The following is a 21,987-nucleotide window of genomic DNA, read 5'->3' as shown; positions in this document are numbered from 1 at the left end:
GTTATAGGGAGAACATTTCATTTTTCCTAAACAGATATTTGCCATAAACTGGTATGCCAAGACACTGTGTACACACATTTTTGTCCCATTAGAATAAGCAGGTCTAAGACATGGATCGTGATATGTTCCCATCAAGTGGTTTCATGATTAGAGCACAAAATTACTTATGAACTATATTTTGACAATCTATTGCAATGAAATCTACATAGAAAAACAAGATGTATGGTGTTGAAGATAATCTGTTGCAGGCTTGACTAGAAATCACCTTAGCCTTGTAGCCCAGTCTCTAACCTCATTTCAAATCATATAACAAATATCTTTAGACAAGGCTGCCCACTCTCTCCCTACTTATTCAATATAGTTCTTGAAGTTCTAGCCAGAGCAATCAGACAACAAAAGGAGGTCAAGGGGATATAGATGAGAAAAGAAGAAGTCAAAATATCACTATTTGCAGATGATATGATATGATAGTATATTTAAGTGATCCCAAAAGTTGCACCAGAGAACTACTAAAGCTGATAAACAACTTCAGCAAAGTGGCTGTGTATAAAATTAACTCAAATAAATCAGTAGCCTTCCTCTACACAAAAGAGAAACAAGCCGAGAAAGAAATTAGGGAAATGACACCCTTCATAATAGACCCAAATAATATAAAGTACCTCGGTGTGACTTTAACCAAGCAAGTAAAAGATCTGTACAATAAGAACTTCAAGACACTGAAGAAAGAAATTGAAGAAGACCTTAGAAGATGGAAAGATCTCCCATGCTCATGGATTGGCAGGATCAATATAGTAAAAATGGCCATTTTACCAAAAGCGATCTACAGATTCAATGCAATCCCCATCAAAATACCATATCATAATTGTATGTTTCTATCATTTAAAAATAGTATTCGAACTGGAGTATTGATCGCTTATATGTGCTAGTTTGCTCAGCTGTCTACTAGAGGCATGCTGAGCTAAGGAAAGATTTTTCTGTAGTCCAAGTAAATCTGAAAATTTACTCTTTAGTAAATAGCTTAAATAGATGAAACTTACTGGGCCCACATATCATGGAACGTTCTATCTAGGGGAAATTTGGGGAACTGTGAAGAAAGTTAGAACTAAACTGAAATTTACAGGCGAATGTACTTTGAATAATTTTCATGTTTAATTTTTTTCCACAAAAATATTTTTCCTCTCTTTATAAGGACTTCCTCCAAAACATCAAGGGAAGTCTAATGACTTCAAAACTATATGATGAGTGGATTGGTGTACCCGAAAAGGTCAATGATGAAGAGAAATTAGCCGCAGTGCAGAGGTAATTGTTGGCAAACTCTGAACAACATCAACAAAATAGAAGTAACATTTGCTTACACACATTAGAGATTACATATCACAGAAACATTTACTAAGAACACTGAGAGACAGCAAAAGCTTTCAATTGTTCACAAACATGGAAGACACTTTTAAAAGAGTGTGTGTTACAGTGGGAATTACAGTAGCCCAGGCTTATAATCTTACTTTCAAATTCCAATTAGATTTGTCTCTTTTCTGAATTGGGTAAATATTTCAAGCAATAATTTGAATACAAATTCTTTCATTTTATTTACAGTGCATCCTGCATACGATATGATTACTCCGTTCCCTTCCTTTATATTTACAAATTGAGTATATTTGCTTTAAAATAACTGTCTCTGTGTTCAGTCTTTTAGATAAAATGCCACCTGAAAATGCGGCTCTTCTGAGGCAACTTTTTTGTATATTATATGAAATTAAAAATAACTCTCCTTTTAATGAAGTGTCTTCTTACCACCTATCTGTTGGGTTAGCCCCATGTCTCTTATTCATGCCCAGCTCCTGCAATAATGGAGTGACATGATATTGGCAAAAAGGTAATTAGATAAGAACTTTATGCCTAGCATTGATAAGCCTTTACAATGAGACAGGAAAACAGGATTACCCTGAGAATCTTGGTTATTTTGTTGTTGTTGTTGATGATGATTGTTTTGGTTTTTGTTTTGTTTCATTTTGTAAAGTAAGTACAGCTTTGAAAGGTGTTCTTCTGGAGAGAAGGAATCATTGGTGCATTTTAAGTAAAATATAAATGGGTATTTGAGATCAGTGACTCAGTCTTTTGTCTTTGTCATTTAGAATATCCTTAGACTAAGCCAGTGAGAACAAATGCTGTGAAATGATACCAAAAAAAATCCTAGGTACTTGGTTCAGCAATCAAGACTTAATTTTGACATATTCAGTGTAGAATGTGTGAAATTCTACTTGTTTTCAAGGTGGTTTCCCCAACAAAAAAAGGCAATGCAATTTGGATTTTTTTTATCAGATATGGTCCTTAAGAATTCCTGATTAATGTGAGTAAAATACCATTGGCTTCAGGATGCTGGTTATGATTGGTTTAGAGAAATTATTGTGTATACTTTTCTATGTTAGCCATCTTTCAAGTACTATAATAAACTACCAAAACTTATGCAGTACAGTGACCAAATGGTTATTTTGACTCTAAGTATTTGAGTTTCTGATCCATTATTAATTGACCAATTGTCCTTGGACCTGTAAGGAGCATACTGTAAAACAACTCAACTGAGAAACAATAATATTCCTCATATTGTGTAGAATCAAAGATCAGGAGAAGACAGGGTCCCAAAGTACCTGCCATTGAAGATACATAATTATACCATTTCCTCCCAGTAGATCTTATTTCAAATACCTCCCAATATAATGAATCATAAAATCAAGATGTTACCATTGCATCTGCACTGAGTCATCACTGTATTAAGGTTAAGTAATTAACTAAAGATATGTGAAGAAATGGCACCTACCGTGATATATTGATGCAACTGTTACCATTGCATTGCACTGAGACACATGAATTTCACTGCTCAGATGGGTTTGCCTATCTCTTACTTTTTAGACAGCCCATGGGAACTTTCAGTAGAATGGTACCCACATTCAGAGGCCATCTTCCCTCCTTAGCTCTGCCTTTCTATAAGCAGCCTTATAATCATGCTCACACATATATGTGTAAAATGTAACCAAAGCTATTTCAGTGTACAGTATGTATCACATACTAGCCAACACAATGTAAAAACTGGAAATCATTCTCTTATGTAACATTGCACTGTGATGATCACACTTGAACATCTGATCTCACGATCTTTTAAATTTCTGACAAAAGCCTGCCCCTATTTCTAACAGCTAAATTTTTCTTAGAACTTTGAACGGCATATTTTTAGCCTCCAAGACTAAGAAGTAAAATGTGATTTTGCAACTATGCAAAATGACAAAGACCCTCTGTGTTTGCCCTCTTTTTTCATAGATTTCTCTAGTAGAATTTATGATCGAAAATTCTCCAAAAGTTTTTGGAGAGGACTTGGCTGCACTGTGGCTTGGAACATCACTATATCATCCTCCTGGAGGAAAGTCCTCATGTTCCCAGAATAATGCAACAAATATTGGAAACATTAAGGAAACCGAACATGGACTCAGCAGCTGCCCCATTGGGAAAACATGCACTCCTGGCTATAATACACTGCCGAAAAGTCCAGCTGCTCTTCCCTATGCGGGCCTTCTAGGTACATAGTTGTTCTACTCCCAGAACTTAAAGTATGATTTATAACAAACACCAATGAAGGATTTACCATGTGAGGGAAAATTTCACCTGTGCATTATAGATATTATCCTATTGTTAGAATTTGCTTCCAAACTTTAGTACCTCTTTCCACTGGTCCTGAGGTTATGCTAGAGGTTAAACACAGAAATGAGATTAAGAAATCAAGAATATGTAAAGAAATGATACTTACAGTGATATATTGATTCTTAACATTTTTTCCATCTTTATTAACTTGAGTATTTCTTGTTTACATTTCGATTGTTATTCCCCCCAACCCCTCCCACTCCCCTTCTGTAAGGGTGTTCCCCTCTCTCTCCTCCCCCCATTACCACCCTCCCCCCCAACAATCAAGTTTACTGGTAATTCAGTTTTGGCAGGACCAAGAGCTTCCCCTTCCACTGGTGCTCTTACTAGGCTATTCATTGCTACCTATGAGGTCAGAGTCCAGGGTCAGTCCATGTATAATCTTTGGGTCGTGGCTTAGTCCCTGGAAGCTCTGGTTGGTTGGCATTGTTGGTCATCTGGGGTGTCGAGCCCCTTCAAGCTCTTTCAGTCCTTTCTCTGATTCCTTCAACAGGGGTCCCATTCTCAGTTCAGTGGTTTGCTGCTGGCATTCACCTATGTATTTGCCGTATTCTGGCTGTGTCTCTCAGGAGAGACCTACTTCCAGTTCTTGTCAGCCTGCACTCCTTTTCTTCATCCATCTTATCTAATTGGGTGGCTGCATATGAATGGGCCACATGTGGGGCAGGCTTTGAATGGATGTTCCTTCTGCCTCTGTTCTAAACTTTGCCTCCCGATTCCCTCCCAAGGGTATTCTTGTTCCCCTTTTAAAGCAGGAGTGAAGCGTCCACATTTTGGTCATCCTTCTTGAGTTTCATGTGTTCTGTGCATCTAGGGTAATTCAAGCATTTGGGCTAATAGCCACTTATCAATGTGTGCACATCATGTGTGTTTTTCTGCGATTGGGTTACCTCACTTAGGATATTTTCCAGTTCCATCCATTTGCCTATGAATTTCATAAAGTCATTGTTTTTGATAGCTGAGTAATATTCCATTGTGTAGATGCACCACATTTTCTGTATCCATTCCTCTGTTGAAGGGCATCTGGGTTCTTTCCAGCTTCTGCCTATTATAAATAAGGCTGCTATGAACATAGTGGAGCACATGTCTTTGTTATATGTAGGGGCATCTTTTGGGTATATGCCCAAGAGAGGTATAGCTGGGTCCTTAGGTAGTTCAACGTCCAATTTTCTGAGAAACCTCCGGACTGATTTCCAGAATGGTTGTCGCCATCTGTTGTAAAAATATAAAAATAATAAAAAGTATTGTTGGTCTTTTACCCCGCTGGGCCCACACCGCAGTGCCCAGATAAATATAAAAAAGATTAACGGTGTCTTTTACCCTGCTAGGTCCTCACCACAGTGCCCCAAGATATCTGCTAGATTATCTTGGCGCAAACACAGCCCAGCCGCACACTTCCCTACACTCAAACCCTCACATAAAAGAACACACAATACAATAATCTTAGATCCAATTGGTAAGATATAATTGCCCACTTAAACATAAAAAGCCTGGTACTATCCATCCCTTGAGAACATTAATAAAAACCTGTATATACACAGAGCAGAATCTTAACATCACCTGCCATCTTGTCCTGCCACGGCTTCTCAGCCCCTCTCCTCCGCCCTGTCTCCTCCCCTCTCCCCTAGTCGTCTCCTCTTCCTTCAAACTTCTCTCCTACCCATCCTTCCTTCTCCTCCAATGACAGGCCTCCTTCTATCCTGTACCTGCCTCACCTGTGACATCATCCTACAATTGTACTAGTCTGCAATCCCACCAATAATGGAGGAGTGTTCCTCTTTCTCCACATCCTCACCAGCATTTGCTGTCACCATTCGGCATTCCTCAGCTCAGAATTCTTTGTTTAGCTCTGAATCCCTTTTTTTATAGGGTTATTTGTCTCCCTGCAGTCTAACTTTTTGAGTTCTTTGTATATTTTGGATATAAGCCCTCTATCTGTTGTACAATTGGTAAAGATCTTTTCCCAATCTGTTGGTTGCCGATTTGTCCTAACAACAGTATCCTTTGCCTAACAGAAGCTTTGCAGTTTTATGAGATCCCATTTGTCGATTCTGGATCTTAGAGCATAAGCCATTGGTGTTTTGTTCAGGAAATTTTCTCCAGTGCCCATGTGTTCCAGATGCTTCCCCTCTTTTTCTTCTATTAGTTTGAGTGTATCTGGTTTGATGTGGAGGTCCTTGGTCCACTTGGACTTAAGCTTTGTACAGGGTGATAAGCATGGATCGATCTGCATTCTTCTACATGACTGACCTCAAGTTGAACCACCATCATTTGCTGAAAATGCTATCTTTTTTCCATTGGATAGTTTTGGCCCCTTTGTCAAGAATCAAGTGACCATAGGTGTGTGGGTTCATTTCTGAGTCTTCGATTCTATTCCACTGGTCTATCTGTCTGACTCTGTACCAATACCATACAGTTTTTATCACCTTTGCTCTGTAATACTGCTTGAGTTCAGGGATATTGATCCCCCCCCCAGAAGTCCTATTATTTTTGAGGATAGTTTTAGCTAACCTGGGTTTTTTGTTATTCCAAATGAATTTGCAAATTGTTCTGTCTAACTCTCTGAAGAATTGGATTGGTATTTTGATGGGGATTGCATTGAATCTGTAGATCACTTTTGGTAAAATTGCCATTTTTCCTATATTAATCCTGCCAATGCATGAGCATGGGAGATATTTCCATCTTCTGAGGTCTTCTTCAATTTCTTTCTTCAGAGTCTTGAAGTTCTTATCATATAGATCTTTCACTTGCTTGGTTAAATCACACTAAGGTATTTTATATTATTTGGGACTTTTATGAAGGATGTCGTTTCCCTAATTTCTTTCTTGGCTTGTTTCTCTTTTGTGTAGAGGAAGGCTACTGATTTATTTGAGTTAATTTTATACCCAGCCCCTTTGCTGAAGTTGTTTATTAGGTTTAGTAGTTCTCTGGTGGAACTTTTGGGGTCACAGAAAAATACTGCCTATCATCTGCAAATAGTCATATTTTGACTTCTTCTTTTCCAATCTATATCCCTTTGGTCTCCATTTTTGTCTGATTGCTCTGGCTAGAACTTCAAGAACTATATTGAATAAGTAGGAAGAGAGTGGGCAGCCTTGTCTAGTCCCTGATTTTAGTGGGATTGCTTCAAATTTCTGTCCATTTAGTTTAATGTTAGCTACCGGTTTGCCGTATATGGCATTTAGTATGTTTAGGTATGGGTCTTGAATTCCTATTCTTTCTAGGACTATTATGATGAAGGGGTGTTGAATATTTTCAAATGCTTTCTTAACATCTAATGAAATGGTCATGTGGTTTTGTTCTTTCAGTTTGTTTATATAATAGATTATGTTGATAGTTCTCCGAATATTAAACCATCCCTGCATGCCTGGGATGAAGCCTACTTGATCATGGTGGATGACTGTTTGGATGTGCTCTTGGATTCGTTTTGTCAGAATTTTATTGAGTATTTTTGCTTCGATCCTCATAAGGGAAATTCGTCCGAAGTTCTCTTTCTTTGTTGGGTCTTTGTGTGGTTTAGGTATGAGAGTAATTGTGGCTTCATAGAAGGAATTCGGTAGCAATCTTTTCTGTTTCAATTTTGTGGAATAGTTTGGATAGTATTGGTTTGAGGTCTTCTATGGAGGTCTGATAGAATTCTGCACAGAACCTGCCTGGACCTGGGCTCTTTTTGGTTGGGAGACCTTTAATGACTGCTTTTATTTCTTTAGGAGTTATGGGGTTGTTTAAATGGTTTATCTGTTCCTGATTTAACTTTGGTACTGGGTATTTGTCTAGGAAATTATCCATTTTCTGAAGATTTTGAAGTTTTATTGAATATAGGCTTTTGTAGTAGATCTGATGATTTTTTGAATTTCCTCTGATTCGATAGTTATGTCTCCCTTTTCATTTCTGATTTTGTTAATTTGGACACACTCTCTGTTTCCTCTCGTTAGTCTGGCTAAGGGTTTATCTATCTTGTTGATTTTCTCAAACCAACTTTTGGTTCTCTTGATTCTTTCTTTGGTCCTTTTTGTTTCTACTTGGTTGATTTCAGCTCTGAGTTTGATTATTTCCTGCCTTCTACTCCTCCTAGGTGTATTTTCTTCTTTTTGTTCTAGAGCTTTTAGGTGTGCTCTCAAGTTGCTGATATATGCTCTCTCCTATTTCTTTCTGCAGACATTCAGAGCTATGAGTTTTCCTCTTAGCACAGCTTTCATTGTGTCCCATAAGTTTGGGTATGTTGTACCTTCATTTTCATTGAATTCTAAGAAGTCTTTAATTTCTTTCTTTATTTCTTCCTTGACAAGGTCATCATTGCGTAGAGCATTGTTCAACTTCCATGTATATGTGGGCGTTCTTCCCTTATTGTTATTGAAGACCAGCTTTAGCCCGTGGTGGTCTGATAGGACGCATAGGATTATTTCTGACTTTCTGTATCTGTTGATGCCTTTTTTATGACCAATTATGTGGTCAATTTTGGAAAAAGTACCATGACGTGGTGAGAAGAAGGTTTATCTTTTTGTGTTAGGATAGAAAGTTCTATAAATATCTTTTACGTCAATTTGGTTCATGACTTCTCTTAGTCTGTCTATGTCTCTGTTAAATTTTTGTTTCCATGATCTGTCCAGTGAGAGTGGGGTGTTGAAATCTCCCACTATTATTGTGTGAGGTGCAATGTGTGCTTTGAGCTTTAGTAAGGTTTCTTTATGTATGTTGGTACCCTTGTATTTGGAGCATAAATATTTAGGATTGAGAGTTCATCTTGGTGGATTTTTCCTTTGATGAATATGAAGTATCCTTCCTTATCTTTTTTGATGACATTTAGTTGAAAATCGATTTTTTTCGATATTAAAATGGCCACTCCAGCTTGCTTCTTCAGACCATTTGCTTGGAAAGTAGTTTTCCAGCCTTTCACTCTGAGGTAGTGTCTGTCTTTTTCTCTCAGGTGTGTTTCCTGTAGGCAGCAGAATGCAGGGTCCTCATTGAGTATTCAGTTTGTTAGTCTATGTCTTTTTATTGGGAGTTGAGACCATTGATTTCGAGAGATATGAACGAATAGTGATTATTGCTTCCGGTTATATTCATATTTGGATGTGAGATTATGTTTGTGTGCTTTTCTTTTCTTTGTTTTGTTGCCAAGATGATTAGTTTTTTGCTTTTTCTAGGGTTTAGCTTGCCTCCTTATGTTGGGCTTTACCATTTATTATCTTTTCTAGTGCTCGATTTGTAGAAAGATATTGGGTAAGTTTGGTTTTGTCATGGAATATCTTGGTTTCTCCATCTATGTTAATTGAGAGTTTTGCTGGATACAGTACCCTGGGCTGTCATTTGTATTCTCTTAGGGTCTGTATGACATCTGTCCAGGATCTTCTGGCTTTCATAGTGTCTGGTGAGAAGTCTGGTGTGATTCTGATAGGTCTGCCTTTATATGTTACTTGACCTTTTTCCCTTACTGCTTTTAATATTCTCTTTGTTTTGTGCATTTGGTGTTTTACTATTATGTGACGGGAGGAGTTTCTTTTCTGGTCCAATCTATTTGGAGTTCTGTAGTCTTCTTGTATGTTTATGGGCATCTCTTTCTTTAGATTAGGGAAGTTTTCTTCTATGATTTTGTTGAAGATATTTACTGGTCCTTTGAGCTGGGAGTCTTCACTCTCCTCTATACCTATTATCCTTAGGTTTGATCTTCTCATTGAGTCCTGGTTTTCCTGTATGTTTTGAACCAGTAGCTTTTTCCATTTTACATTATCTTTGACCATTGTGTCGATGATTTCTATGGAATCTTCTGCTCCTGAGGTTCTCTCTTCTAACTCTTGTATTCTGTTGGTGATGCTTGTATCTGCAGCTCTTTGTCTCTTCCTTTGGTTTTCTATATCCATGGTTGTTTCCCTTTGTGCTTTCTTTATTGCTTCTATTTCCATTTTCAATTCCTTCACCTGTTTGATTGTGTTTTCCTGGAATTCTTTCAGGGATTTTCGTGATTCCTCTCTATAGGGTTCTACTTGTTTATTTCTGTTTTCCTGCGTTTCTCTAAGGGAGTTCTTCATGTCTTTCTTGAAGTCCTCCAGCATCATGATCAAATATGATTTTGAAACTAGATCTTGCTTTTCTGGTGTGTTTGGATATTCCATGTTTGCTTTGTTGGGAGAATTGGGCTCCGATGATGCCATGTAGTCTTAGTTTCTGTTGCTTGGGTTCCTGCGCTTGCCTCTCGCCATCAGGTTGTCTCTGGTGTTACCTTTTTCTGCTATTTCTGACAATGGCTATACTCTCCTATAGGACTGTGTGTCAGGGGTGCTGTATACCTGTTTTCCTGTTTTCTTTCAGCCAGTTATAGGAACAGAGTGTTCTGCTTTCAGGTGTATAGTCTTTCCTGTCTACTGGTCTTCAGCTGTTCCTGTGGGTCTGTATCCTGAGTCCACCTGGCAGGTCGCTTTGAGTAGAGAAGTTGGTCTTACCTGTGGTCCAGCGGTTCAAGTTGCTGCCTGGGGGCTGCTGTTGAGTTCTCCGTGAGGGCGGCAACCAGCAGGGCCTGCGCTGCCTTTTCCTGGCCCCCCTTGCACCGGGATCCCAGATGGTGTTAGGTGTTTTCCTCTGGAGTCAAAATGTGGGCAGAGTGTAGTGTCTTCTGGTTTCCCCGGCATGTCTGCCCCTCTGAAGGTTTAGCTCTCCCTCCCATGGGATTTTGGTGCAGAGAACTGTTGATCCGGGTCTCTTCAGGTCAGGGCTGTGTCTGGAGTGCATGGATCCTGCCGCTTGAGTGCTGATTCTTTTTTTTTTTTTTTAAGTATTTTTTTTTTATTAACTTGAGTATTTCTTATATACATTTCGAGTGTTATTCCCTTTCCCGGTTTCCGGGCAAACATCCCCCTCCCCCCTCCCCTTACTTATGGGTGTTCCCCTCCCAACCCTCCCCCCATTGCCGCCCTCCCCCCATAGACTAGTTCACTGGGGGTTCAGTCTTAGCAGGACCCAGGGCTTCCCCTTCCACTGGTGCTCTTACTAGGATATTCATTGCTACCTATGGGGTCAGAGTCCAGGGTCAGTCCATGTATAGTCTTTAGGTAGTGGCTTAGTCCCTGGAAGCTCTGGTTGCTTGGCATTGTTGTATTTTTGGGGTCTCGAGCCCCTTCAAGCTCTTCCAGTTCTTTCTCTGATTCCTTCAACGGGGGACCTATTCTCAGTTCAGTGGTTTGCTGCTGGCATTCGCCTCTCTATTTGCTGTATTCTGGCTGTGTCTCTCAGGAGCGATCTACATCCGGCTCCTGTCGGTCTGCACTCCTTTGCTTCATCCATCTTGTCTAATTGGGTGGCTGTATATGTATGGGCCACATGTGGGGCAGGCTCTGAATGGGTGTTCCTTCAGTCTCTGTTTTAATCTTTGCCTCTCCCTTCCCTGCCAAGGGTATTCTTTTTCCTCATTTAAAGAAGGAGTGAAGCATTCACATTTGATCATCCGTCTTGAGTTTCGTTTGTTCTAGGGATCTAGGGTAATTCAAGCATTTGGGCTAATAGCCACTTATCAATGAGTGCATACCATGTATGTCTTTCTGTGATTGGGTTAGCTCACTCAGGATGATATTTTCCAGTTCCAACCATTTGCCTACGAATTTCATAAACTCGTTGTTTTTGATAGCTGAGTAATATTCCATTGTGTAGATGTACCACATTTTCTGTATCCATTCCTCTGTTGAAGGGCATCTGGGTTCTTTCCAGCTTCTGGCTATTATAAATAAGGCTGCGATGAACATAGTGGAGCACGTGTCTCTTTTATATGTTGAGGCATCTTTTGGGTATATGCCCAAGAGAGGTATAGCTGGATCCTCAGGCAGTTCAATGTCCAATTTTCTGAGGAACCTCCAGACTGATTTCCAGAATGGTTTTACCAGTCTGCAATCCCACCAACAATGGAGGAGTGTTCCTCTTTCTCCACATCCTCGCCAGCATCTGCTGTCACCTGAGTTTTTGATCTTAGCCAATCGCACTGGTGTGAGGTGAAATCTCAGGGTTGTTTTGATTTGCATTTCCCTTATGACTAAAGATGTTGAACATTTCTTTAGGTGTTTCTCAGCCATTCGGCATTCCTCAGCTGTGAATTCTTTGTTTAGCTCTGAACCCCATTTTTTAATAGGGTTATTTGTTTCCCTGCGGTCTAACTTCTTGAGTTCTTTGTATATTTTGGATATAAGGCCTCTATCTGTTGTAGGATTGGTAAAGATCTTTTCCCAATCTGTTGGTTGCCGTTTTGTCCTAACCACAGTGTCCTTTGCCTTACAGAAGCTTTGCAGTTTTATGAGATCCCATTTGTCGATTCTTGATCTTAGAGCATAAGCCATTGGTGTTTTGTTCAGGAAATTTTTTCCAGTGCCCATGTGTTCCAGATGCTTCCCTAGTTTTTCTTCTATTAGTTTGAGTGTGTCTGGTTTGATGTGGAGGTCCTTGATCCACTTGGACTTAAGCTTTGTACAGGGTGATAAGCATGGATCGATCTGCATTCTTCTACATGTTGCTCTTTTTTATTTTTCTCCATTATATTAACCTGGGTATTTCTTATTTACATTTCGATCTTTATTCCCTTTCCTGGTTTCCAGGCCAGCATTCCCCTAACCCCTCTGCCTTACCTTCTCTATGGGTGCTCCCTCCTAATCCTTCCCCCATTATCCCCCTCCCCCCAACAATTAAGTTTACTGGGGATTCATTCTTGGCAAGAACAAGGGCTTCCCCTTCCACTGGTGCTCTTACTAGGCTATTCATTGCTACTTGTGCAGTTGGAGCCCCAGGGTCAGTCCATGTATAGTCTTTGTGTAGTGGCTTAGTCCCTGGAAGCTCTGGTTGGTTGGCATTGTTGTTCCTATGGGGTCCCCTTCAAGCTCTTTCAGTCCTTCCTCTGATCCTTCAACGATGGGGGTCTCGTTCTCAGTTTATTGGTTTGCTGCTGGCATTCGCCTATGTATTTGCTGTATTCTGGCTGTGTCTCTCAGGAGAGATCTACATCTAGTTCCTTTTAGCCTGCACTTCTTTTCTTCATCCATCTTATCTAATTGGGTGGCTGTATATGAATGGGCCACATGTGGGGCAGGCTTTGAATGGATGTTCCTTCTACCTCTCTTCTACACTTTGCCTCCCTATTCCCTCCTAAGGGTATTCTTGTTCCCCTTTTAAAGAAGGAGTGAAGCATTTACATTTTGGTCATCCTTCTTGAGTTTCATGTGTTCTGTGCATCTAGGGTAATTCAAGCATTTGAGCTAATATCCACTTATCAATGAGTGCATACCATGTGTGTTTTTCTGTGATTGGGTAACCTCACTCAGGATGATATTTTCCACTTCCATCCATTTGCCTATGAATTTCATAAAGTCATTGTTTTTGATAGCTGAGTAATATTCCATTGTGTAGATGTACCACATTTTCTGTATCCATTCCTCTGCTGAAAGGCATCTGGGTTCTTTCCAGCTTCTGCCTATTATAAATAAGGCTGCTATGAACATAGTGGAGCACATGTCTTTGTTATATGTAGGGGCATCTTTTGGGTATATGCCCAAGAGAGGTATAGCTGGGTCCTTAGTTAGTTCAACGTCCAATTTTCTGAGAAACCTCCGGACTGATTTCCAGAATGGTTGTACCAGTCTGCAATCCCACCAACAATGGAGGAGTGTTCCTCTTTCTCCACATCCTCACCAGCATTTGCTGTCACCTGAGTTTTTATTCTTAGCCATTCTGACTAGTGTGAGGTCAAGTCTCATAGATTCTTAAAGAAAATAGCAACTCAATAGCAAATTGGATTTTCTGTATGTAACAGCTCTGGCCATCATGGAGGTTGATCAGTGAACCAAACTGAAATCAAATTTACATAGATCCCCTTGGTTCTGCTTCCTGAGATCTAGAAATAAAGGCATGTGCCAGCATCCTAGTCTCTTATGAAAATCTGAAAATATAGCATAATAAACCCATATGGTTGACATAGACACTACGATCTCAGATTTGCTCAAAGATCAGTGGAGAAAGCCAAGGAATGTAACAGACGTGCAATTAGGCAAATTGTGTTGTGAAGTACAGATACTGCTGGTACTTTACTGTTGGCCACGGCAGTCAGAAAGTCACAGAAGGGGATGAAAAGATTGGTACTATATGACTGTTTGATTCTAATATCTTTAAGCATAGCTTTCAAGGCAAACACAATAACTTACTCTTTATGCATGAAGAATGGGCCATATACAACTATATATCGAGTGCCTTAGGAAGCAAGATCATTATAAATGTTATAATATTAATTAGTTATTTTCTGTGTGTTTGTGATATTGTATAAGGCATGCAGGTGGTAAAGGGAAAAAGGTACGTATGCTAGGGCTAAATGAGGACTAAATGAGTTCAGCAATTACAGCAATGATTTCCCTTCTTTCTTAGATTCACAAAAACATGAAGGCATTGTATATACTAACCCAACCGTAACATCTATTAATCCACCACAAGCAAAACAGAAATGTTTGTTTGGCAAATCTCTTTCGGGTCTTTTAGAAGACAAAACTTTGCCTACTCCAAAACTTGTGAGTATCAGTTTGGGTTTCTACAGCACCTTCATTTAAGGAATTATTTAATCAAACAGATTAATGTTTAGATAACCTATACATGAAGGTAAGATCATTTTAAAATAGAAATAATTTGCACTGAAGTTTGAGTCATGTAATTGAAAGAAATCAAAAATACAGAATAAAAAGAAATAATATTCCCATGTTTTACCCTGATTGCATCAAAGATCCTAACCCACCAGCTTCTTGGAGGAAATGGGTCTAGGGAAGTACACCGCTGATAACCCGACTGTAAAGTCTTCCAGCTTCTTTATGACTCCATATTATTCTGGAGTCAATCCCTTAATATCATTGCCTCTGAGATTACTCAATCTTTTATAATTAATGATATCTATAGACTTTTACTGTACATTATCAATGAATTAGATGTATACATTATTTTTTTGCTATATAGTAACATCTTTTATCATAGTGGTCTAGATTTAAATGCTGTCTAATATGGCTTAATCTATTTTAAACTAGTTACTAAACTTCTTTGGAAATATATATTTACTGTCCACATCTATTTTAGCACTATAACTGAGCTAGGAATTTATGCTATGTGTGATCAAATTTATCTTGTCAGATACATGAGCATTACTACACATTTCTTAGGTATTTTAGAGCAGAGTTTTCTGGTAACCATGTTTTTAATCATGTAATCAATTGAAAATAGAGAAAATATGGAATAAATCTGTGTATGGTAGTCATTTTTACAGAATAAAATTATGGAAGAATAATTGACAAATACTTGGGTGCTTAAATGTGACAGCATCTTTAGACATAGTTAAAAATAAGAAGTCACAGAAAGGGTTGGGGATTTAGCTCAGTGGTAGAGCACTTGCCTCGCAAGTGCAAGGCCCTGGGTTCGGTCCCCAGCTCCGAAAAAAAGAAAAAAAAAAAAAAGAAGTCACAGAAAAGGAAATTAAAGTCTTAATAGTATAGTGAAATAATATTTATTAAAATAAAAAACAGGATACATAATAGAGGCCAGGACAGACAGGAAGTAAAATACTGATTTGATCTCTAGAAGGGAAATATCCCAATATTTACTTAGAATGCCAAGCTTGAGAAAAATATTCATAGAAGGAATCAGAAAGTAATAAAGGACCATTCACCAAAATGCTTTGGGGAACAGAAGTCCAAACAAAACCATGATGTTACAAATGGGGGGAAAATGGATTAGGGAAGAAAATGTATTTGGAAGCTAAAACAGAAAAAAGTTCAATGACTACTTTATTCCTCTCAGTTATAGCTGTGCAGCCAAAACTGTCCTTGCTCAGGTTCACAATAAAAGACATATTTGTGCTTCAGGTGTGGATTTCTAATGCTACAAGCTTATCCTTATCCCACACAGGATATGTTATCCATAATTGCAGACAAAGGACAAGAATCAGATCACATATTCGAAATTCTACTTAAAGAATCACACTGGTCCCTGAGGTGTAGGCTTGACAGTGACAACACATTGACTGGAATGAAGAATACGTGCTTATAACAGCATCTTTCTTAAAGATGAGGAAGGTTTTTACATCATCAACATTAACATTCCTCTAGAGATGCATATGTCCTTTCTGTCCTTGAGATTACATGAGGATGTCTGTTTCCTGGAGCTATGGACACATGCCATCTTGATAAGAGGCATAGCATTTAAAAGTCTGACAACCTCAAAGATCCATCACAAAGACATAGGTGAACAACCTCTGTTGGAAGTTAACATCCTCATAGATCAGATGGGCTTTAGTTTGGCGTTAGAAAAGTTCCTACTGATTTCACCTCTGACCATACCATGTGAAGTAATAGTGGAACAAGTTACAATAGTGGTAAAAGTGTATTTCACAAAACACATGTTTCAATAACACTTACCAAAAAATGTCCTTCAGAAATAACAGCTCAAAATGGCAGAGTTTTCTGGTAACCACTAGTTAACTAGAAAACTAGTTTTCTAGTCCACCACTGATCAAGAATTGGTGTAAACAGGCGAAGGCTGGGCGGGGTGGGAATGGGGTTCCTGCAGCCGGCCAGGGGACAGCGCAGGAGGCAGCGGCTGCAGCAGAGCAGACTGTCGCTCGGCTGCAGGCACTGGTGGAACGGATAGGTAACAGAAGACCACTTCCCTTCCTCCTCAGGGCTTCAGCATAACCGAGTCCTTCCTGCCCCCCACCAGCAGCCCTAGTGAACACCGCCGGGCTGAGCATGGCAGCGGGCTGACCCGGACTCCCAGCTCCAAGGAGATCAGCCCTACAAAATTTCCTGGATTGTACCGAATGGATGAGCCTTTGCCTCCCCATGACATCCTCCACGAGCCTCCTGATATCGTGTCAGATGATGAGAAAGACCATGGAAAGAAAAAGGGAAAATTTAAGAAAAAGGAGAAAAGGACTGAAGGCTACGCTGCCTTCCAGGAAGACAGCTCTGGAGATGAAGCTGAAAGTCCTTCCAAGATGAAGAGGTCTAAGGGAATCCATGTGTTCAAAAAGCCCAGCTTCTCTAAAAAGAAGGAAAAGGATTTTAAAATCAAAGAAAAGCCCAAAGAAGAAAAGCATAAAGAGGAAAAGCACAAAGAGGAAAAGCATAAAGAAAAGAAATGTAAAGACTTGACGGCCGCCTATGTTGTTAAACAGTGGAAGGAGAAGAAGAAAAAGAAGAAGCCAACTCAGGAGTCAGAGGTGCCTCAGACGGACGTCCCAAGTCTCAGACCCATTTTCGGCGCTCCCTTGGCTGACGCAGTAGAGAGGACCATGATGTACGACGGCATCCGGCTGCCAGCTGTCTTCCGAGAGTGCGTGGACTACATGGAGCAGCATGGCATGAAGTGTGAAGGCATGTACCGAGGGTCAGGAGTCAAATCAAAGGTAGATGAGCTGAAAGCAGCCTATGATCGAGAGGAGTCTCCAAACTTGAAAGAATATGAACCTAACACTGTAGCCAGCTTGCTGAAGCAGTATTTGCGAGACCTTCCCGAGAATTTGCTTACCAGAGAGCTTATGCCCCGATTTGAAGAGGCTTGTCGGAGGACCACAGAGATGGAGAAAGTGCAGGAGTTCCAGCGCTTGCTCAGGGAACTGCCCGAGTATAACCACCTTCTGCTTTCCTGGCTCATTGTGCACATGGACCACATCATTGCGAAGGAGATAGAAACCAAGATGAGCATCCAGAACATCTCTCTAGTGCTGAGCCCAACTGTCCAGATCAGCAATCGGGTCCTGTGTGTGCTTTTCACACACGTGCAAGAGCTCTTTAGCACCGTGGTCCTGAAGCAAGTAACGAGACCTCTGCGTTGGTCCAACATGGCCACAATGCCTACACTGCCAGAGACCCAAGCAGGCATCAAGGAAGAGATCAGGAGACAGGAGTTCCTTTTGAACTGTTTACATCGAGATCTGCAGCGCGGGATAAAGGACTTATCTAAAGAAGAAAGATTATGGGAAGTACAGAGGATTCTGACTGCCCTCAAGAGAAAGCTGAGGGAAGCTAAAAGACAAGAGTGTGAGACCAAGATTTCCCAGGAGATAGCCAGCCTATTGAAAGAGGATGTTTCCAAAGAAGAAACGAAGGAAATTGAGGAGGACATAAATATCCTCCTTGCCCAGGAGAATGAGATCCTGACTGAGCAGGAGGAGCTCCTGGCCATGGAGCAGTTTCTGCGTAGTCAGATCGCCTCGGAGAAAGAAGAGGTCCACCGCCTCCGAGCTGAGATTGCGGAGATCCAGAGTCGCCAGCATGGCCGCAGCGAGACAGAGGAGCACTCTTCTGACAGTGAGTGCGAGAGCAAGGATGAGGAGGAGCTGCAGATCATTCTGGAAGACTTACAGAGGCAGAATGAAGAGTTAGAAATAAAGAACAATCACTTGAACCAAGCAGTTGGTGAAGAGCGGGAGGCCATCGTTGAGCTCCGAGTGCAGCTCCGGTTGCTCCAGATGCAGCGAGCCAAGTCTGAGCAGCAGCTCCAGGAGGAGGAGCCCGAGAGGCAAGGGGGCACAGGCCCACTGCCCTGTGAAGGTGTCCTTGAGGTGATAGCAGCCAAGGAGCAGGTGAAGCCCTCGCCCAGCAAAGACCCGAAGGAGATGCATCTGAACTGCCCCGGCCCTGTGCATCATACTGTAAGCCAGAGTCCACTGCCTGTCCTGCCTGGCAGCGTTCTGTAAAGGCTCTCAGAGATGCTCACTCTTGCACACGTCTGACTCCGCGTCAGGCTCAGGTCCTGGGAGGGTGAAGCGGTGGACACTCGGGGGTGGAGCGCTTGCAGGGAACACAGGCATTTCCAGATAGTGTCAGCTTATTTGAAAATTAATTTTCTTTGATAAAAATAACTATTTTAACCCTTGAGTGGCTTCTTTTTAAACCAAAAAACTTTGTTGTTGTTGTTGTTGTTGTTGTTGTTGTTGTTGTTGTTCTTTAAATCACAGTAGAATCAGGATCTCTTTCTTATCAAAGGGTGGGAACCAAACCAGGTCACTTCTGCGCCTGCCTTGTGGACGCTCGTGGTCTTACCAGCCCTGCAGGGTCCCTGGCCACTCTTGCTTGTGCCTTCCACACCTTTTGGTGCAGATTGTTCAGTGGGGATCTGCCTCATATTCTCTGACTGGCCAAAAAGGCTCACGCTGGGGTTCCTTGTTCCTGCCCTGTGTGTACCACTTTTCTTTTCCAGCTCCGAGTCTGTCATTGTGAGTCAGGACGGCCCAGTTTGGTTGCAGAGGGAGGTTACCATGCAGCCTGCCACCAGCCTGGGCAGGGCAGGCCACCCACTCACTGCCAGGGAGCAGCAAGGGCCTTTTCTCAGAGGTGGTCAGAGATGACCACCTTGACCCTGAGGTTGCACAGGACGCTTCTCACACCAGAGTCCTTTTCCACACTGACCTTCCAGGAAAGTCACCTTCCACAGTGACTTCAGTTGCTAGCTTGGGCTGGGATACCCACACCTCTGCCAGGATAAGCCATGTAGATGCTCTCATGCACAACTTTCACCTGTCCATGTCATCTCAAGGGGCTGCTTAAGGACTCTGACAGAACTGAGCGGAAGGAAGGAAAGCATAACTGTAATTGACCGCACCTGGTGTTTGCCTCTAACCCAAGACAACTGCTCCCAGTGGTCTGGGAGGCCGGACTCTTAGGCAACCGGATTTCACTGTCTGATGAGTGGCCCCCAGGGAGGTACCCTGTGGCTCTGAAGACAAATGCCACACTCTAAAGTGAGCAACAAAACCACAGGAGGGCTCTGTCTACTCCCCAGTCAGTATTTATTTCAGCACCTGTTTTGTGCGATTTTTCATTAGCCTCTACCTATTGCACTGTTGTGACTTGTTGGCCATTATTTGATTTTTGTACAGAAAAAAAAAGCTTTGTTATAGAAATCAGCATACTATTTTTTAAATCTGGAGAGAAGATGTTATGGAGACTGGAAAGGTGGTCAGGTGTCAAATGAAAATGTACAAATGCCTTGCTGCACCCGTCAGATGTGCAACACTCATTCTATATTTGCTGGCAATATCGAAGAATTCTTTTTGTTTGTGTAAACTCTAATTTCTATCAAGGTATCATGGGTTTTTAAAATTTCATTACAAATGTCTCAATGTTGGTTTACTAATTTTTGCCAGGACCATTATTGATTAAGGAAATAAATTCAGCAGCCTTTGAGAAAAAAAAATTGGTGTTCGATGTTGGATATTGCCCTCCCTACAGTAGATACATGGAATTGTTTTCATTCCCAATCAAAAACACTAACCAGCAATTTCACTTTTCTGAATATTCACACTGGTCCCTGAGGGATAAGATAGACACCGAACGATATATTAATTGGAATGAAGAACACGTGCTTGTTATACCATCCCTGTTTTCTGGAACCATGGACTCATGATCTCTTGATAAGACACATGGCAGGTAAAAGTCTGACAAGATTAGAATGTCACAAGATTCATCCCAAAGACACAGGTGAACAGCTTCTGTTGGAAGGTAAAATAATCATATAACAGATCGGCTTTAGTTTGGCGTTACATATATTCCCACTGATTCACCTCGGGCCGTATATTGTAAAGCAATAGCAGGACAAGTAGTAATAGTGATAAAAGTGTGTTTTACAAAATTCATGTCTTAAATAATACTTACCAAAACTTATCCCTCACAAATAACAGTTCAAAATGGCTAGTCCACCACTGACCCACAATAGGCTGTCAATGTTTGATATTGCCCTCTGTCCAGTAGATAAACAAAATTGTTTTCCTTCTTAATCAAAAAACAATCCAGCACTTTAACTTTTGCCAGATATTGACATTCTAATTCCATGTCAAGTAGTCAAGAATTAACCCAAGCTACATTTAACCTGTCTACCACTCTTAATTTGCCAGGGAGCTGCAGTGAGTCTAGAGCAAATATTGTTTTATTTCTGTTTGGGCCTTGATCTGAATTCACCTCTCAGAAGACTATGGACCTATGGCCCAGACATCAAGAGAAAAGATAGTGTTCTGCGATTAACTATGTTTAGTAACATTGGGCAAAGGTACCCAATGATTCCTCCTTGGCTCTTGAGCTTGCCAAGTGTGTCTGGTTCAAATTGCCAGAAACTTGGGACCACATCATGGGGAGAAAGTTAAGATCAGTGACTGAAGGTAGCCATGTGCATTCAAAGCAATTTACAGGTACAAGAGCACCTGGGATTCTTCCAGTTTTATGACTTGCTACCTTTAGTACAACATGAAAGTTATTTGTGGTATTTTACGAACAAAGACAGTTTCTGTTCTTTAAACAAACTGATGCTTACAACTTAATTTATATTGTTGAATATTTACCAATTTTAAGAAAAAGGTATGAAACTGAGACGTTCTCATGTGGAAAACATATAAGAAACTTCATCACTATTCCAGGTGGTCTGTAAGCAGAGGTCTACATGTATATTACAACTTTACTCTGTGTGTACTCTACACATTCACCAAATTATACAGTTAGGATCAAGTAATTTCTGGTGCTGCCATTTTTGACAGTTGCCTATTTCCAAGAAGAGGACTATGGTCTTTGTTTCTTTGTTTTGTTCATTTATTTTATTAGTTACTATCATCATCATCATCATTATTATAATCATTATTATTATTTTACATTTATTTATTTGTTAATTTTATGTCTCCTATGCTGACACACACCCCCATTCTCTCCTCACAAAGCCTTTTTCCTTCTCTGAGCCAGTTACGGGCCCCTGGTTTATCCTACTACCCTGGCACCTCACTCTGTTCAGGGTTAGACCATCTTCTCCCCTAAGGCCAGTTGGGGAGGGGTTTCAAGTCAAGAGCTTGCAGATAGTTCTGCTCCACATGTTGGGGGACGCACATGGAGACCAAGCTTTACGTTTGCTATAAATGTGCAGTAGGTCATGGTACAGCTTCTGTAGGCTTTTTAGATGGTAATTCAGCTTTTGGTAGCTCCCAGTGGTCCTGTGTAGTTGATTCTGTAGCTCTTCCTATGGAGTTCCTATCTCCTTTAGGGTGTGGAATCCTTCCCCCATTTCTTCCGTACAAGTCCCTGATTGATCCATAAAATCCAATGATTGGCTATGGCTCTTCAATCCTATTCCAGTCAGCTGCTGGATGGAGCCTCTCAGAGAGCACTTATGATAGGCTCCTGTCTCCATATTCCATGTAGGAGCTGGTTTCCTTTAGGCAGAGAGAGCTTTGAGCTGGGAAGTGGAGTGGAGATCTATGATTGCAAGGAGTGGTGTAGTCTAGAAGCCAGGAGAGGCAATTTGAACAGACGGTAGGTTTAC

General features: G+C 40.8%; 1 protein-coding gene across 1 annotated transcript in view; it reads left to right on the top strand.

The window, feature by feature from the left end:
* Ralbp1l3 (ralA binding protein 1 like 3) overlaps positions 1-21,037 on the top strand; it is a 32,981-nt gene extending 11,944 nt beyond the window's left edge. The window contains 7 exon segments of the mRNA XM_063286890.1: positions 1,190-1,299; positions 1,686-1,856; positions 1,858-1,873; positions 3,313-3,568; positions 14,077-14,216; positions 16,367-18,302; positions 18,305-21,037. Of these exon segments, the coding sequence (XP_063142960.1) occupies positions 1,220-1,299; positions 1,686-1,856; positions 1,858-1,873; positions 3,313-3,568; positions 14,077-14,216; positions 16,367-18,302; positions 18,305-18,453 (2,748 nt within the window). The 5' untranslated portion in view covers positions 1,190-1,219 and the 3' untranslated portion in view covers positions 18,454-21,037.
* Positions 21,038-21,987: the final 950 nt, after the last annotated feature.

This window comes from Rattus norvegicus, chromosome 4 (assembly GCF_036323735.1).
Source record: "Rattus norvegicus strain BN/NHsdMcwi chromosome 4, GRCr8, whole genome shotgun sequence".
Taxonomy (NCBI): domain Eukaryota; kingdom Metazoa; phylum Chordata; class Mammalia; order Rodentia; family Muridae; genus Rattus; species Rattus norvegicus.
This window is presented reverse-complemented; position numbering and strand designations above follow the sequence as displayed.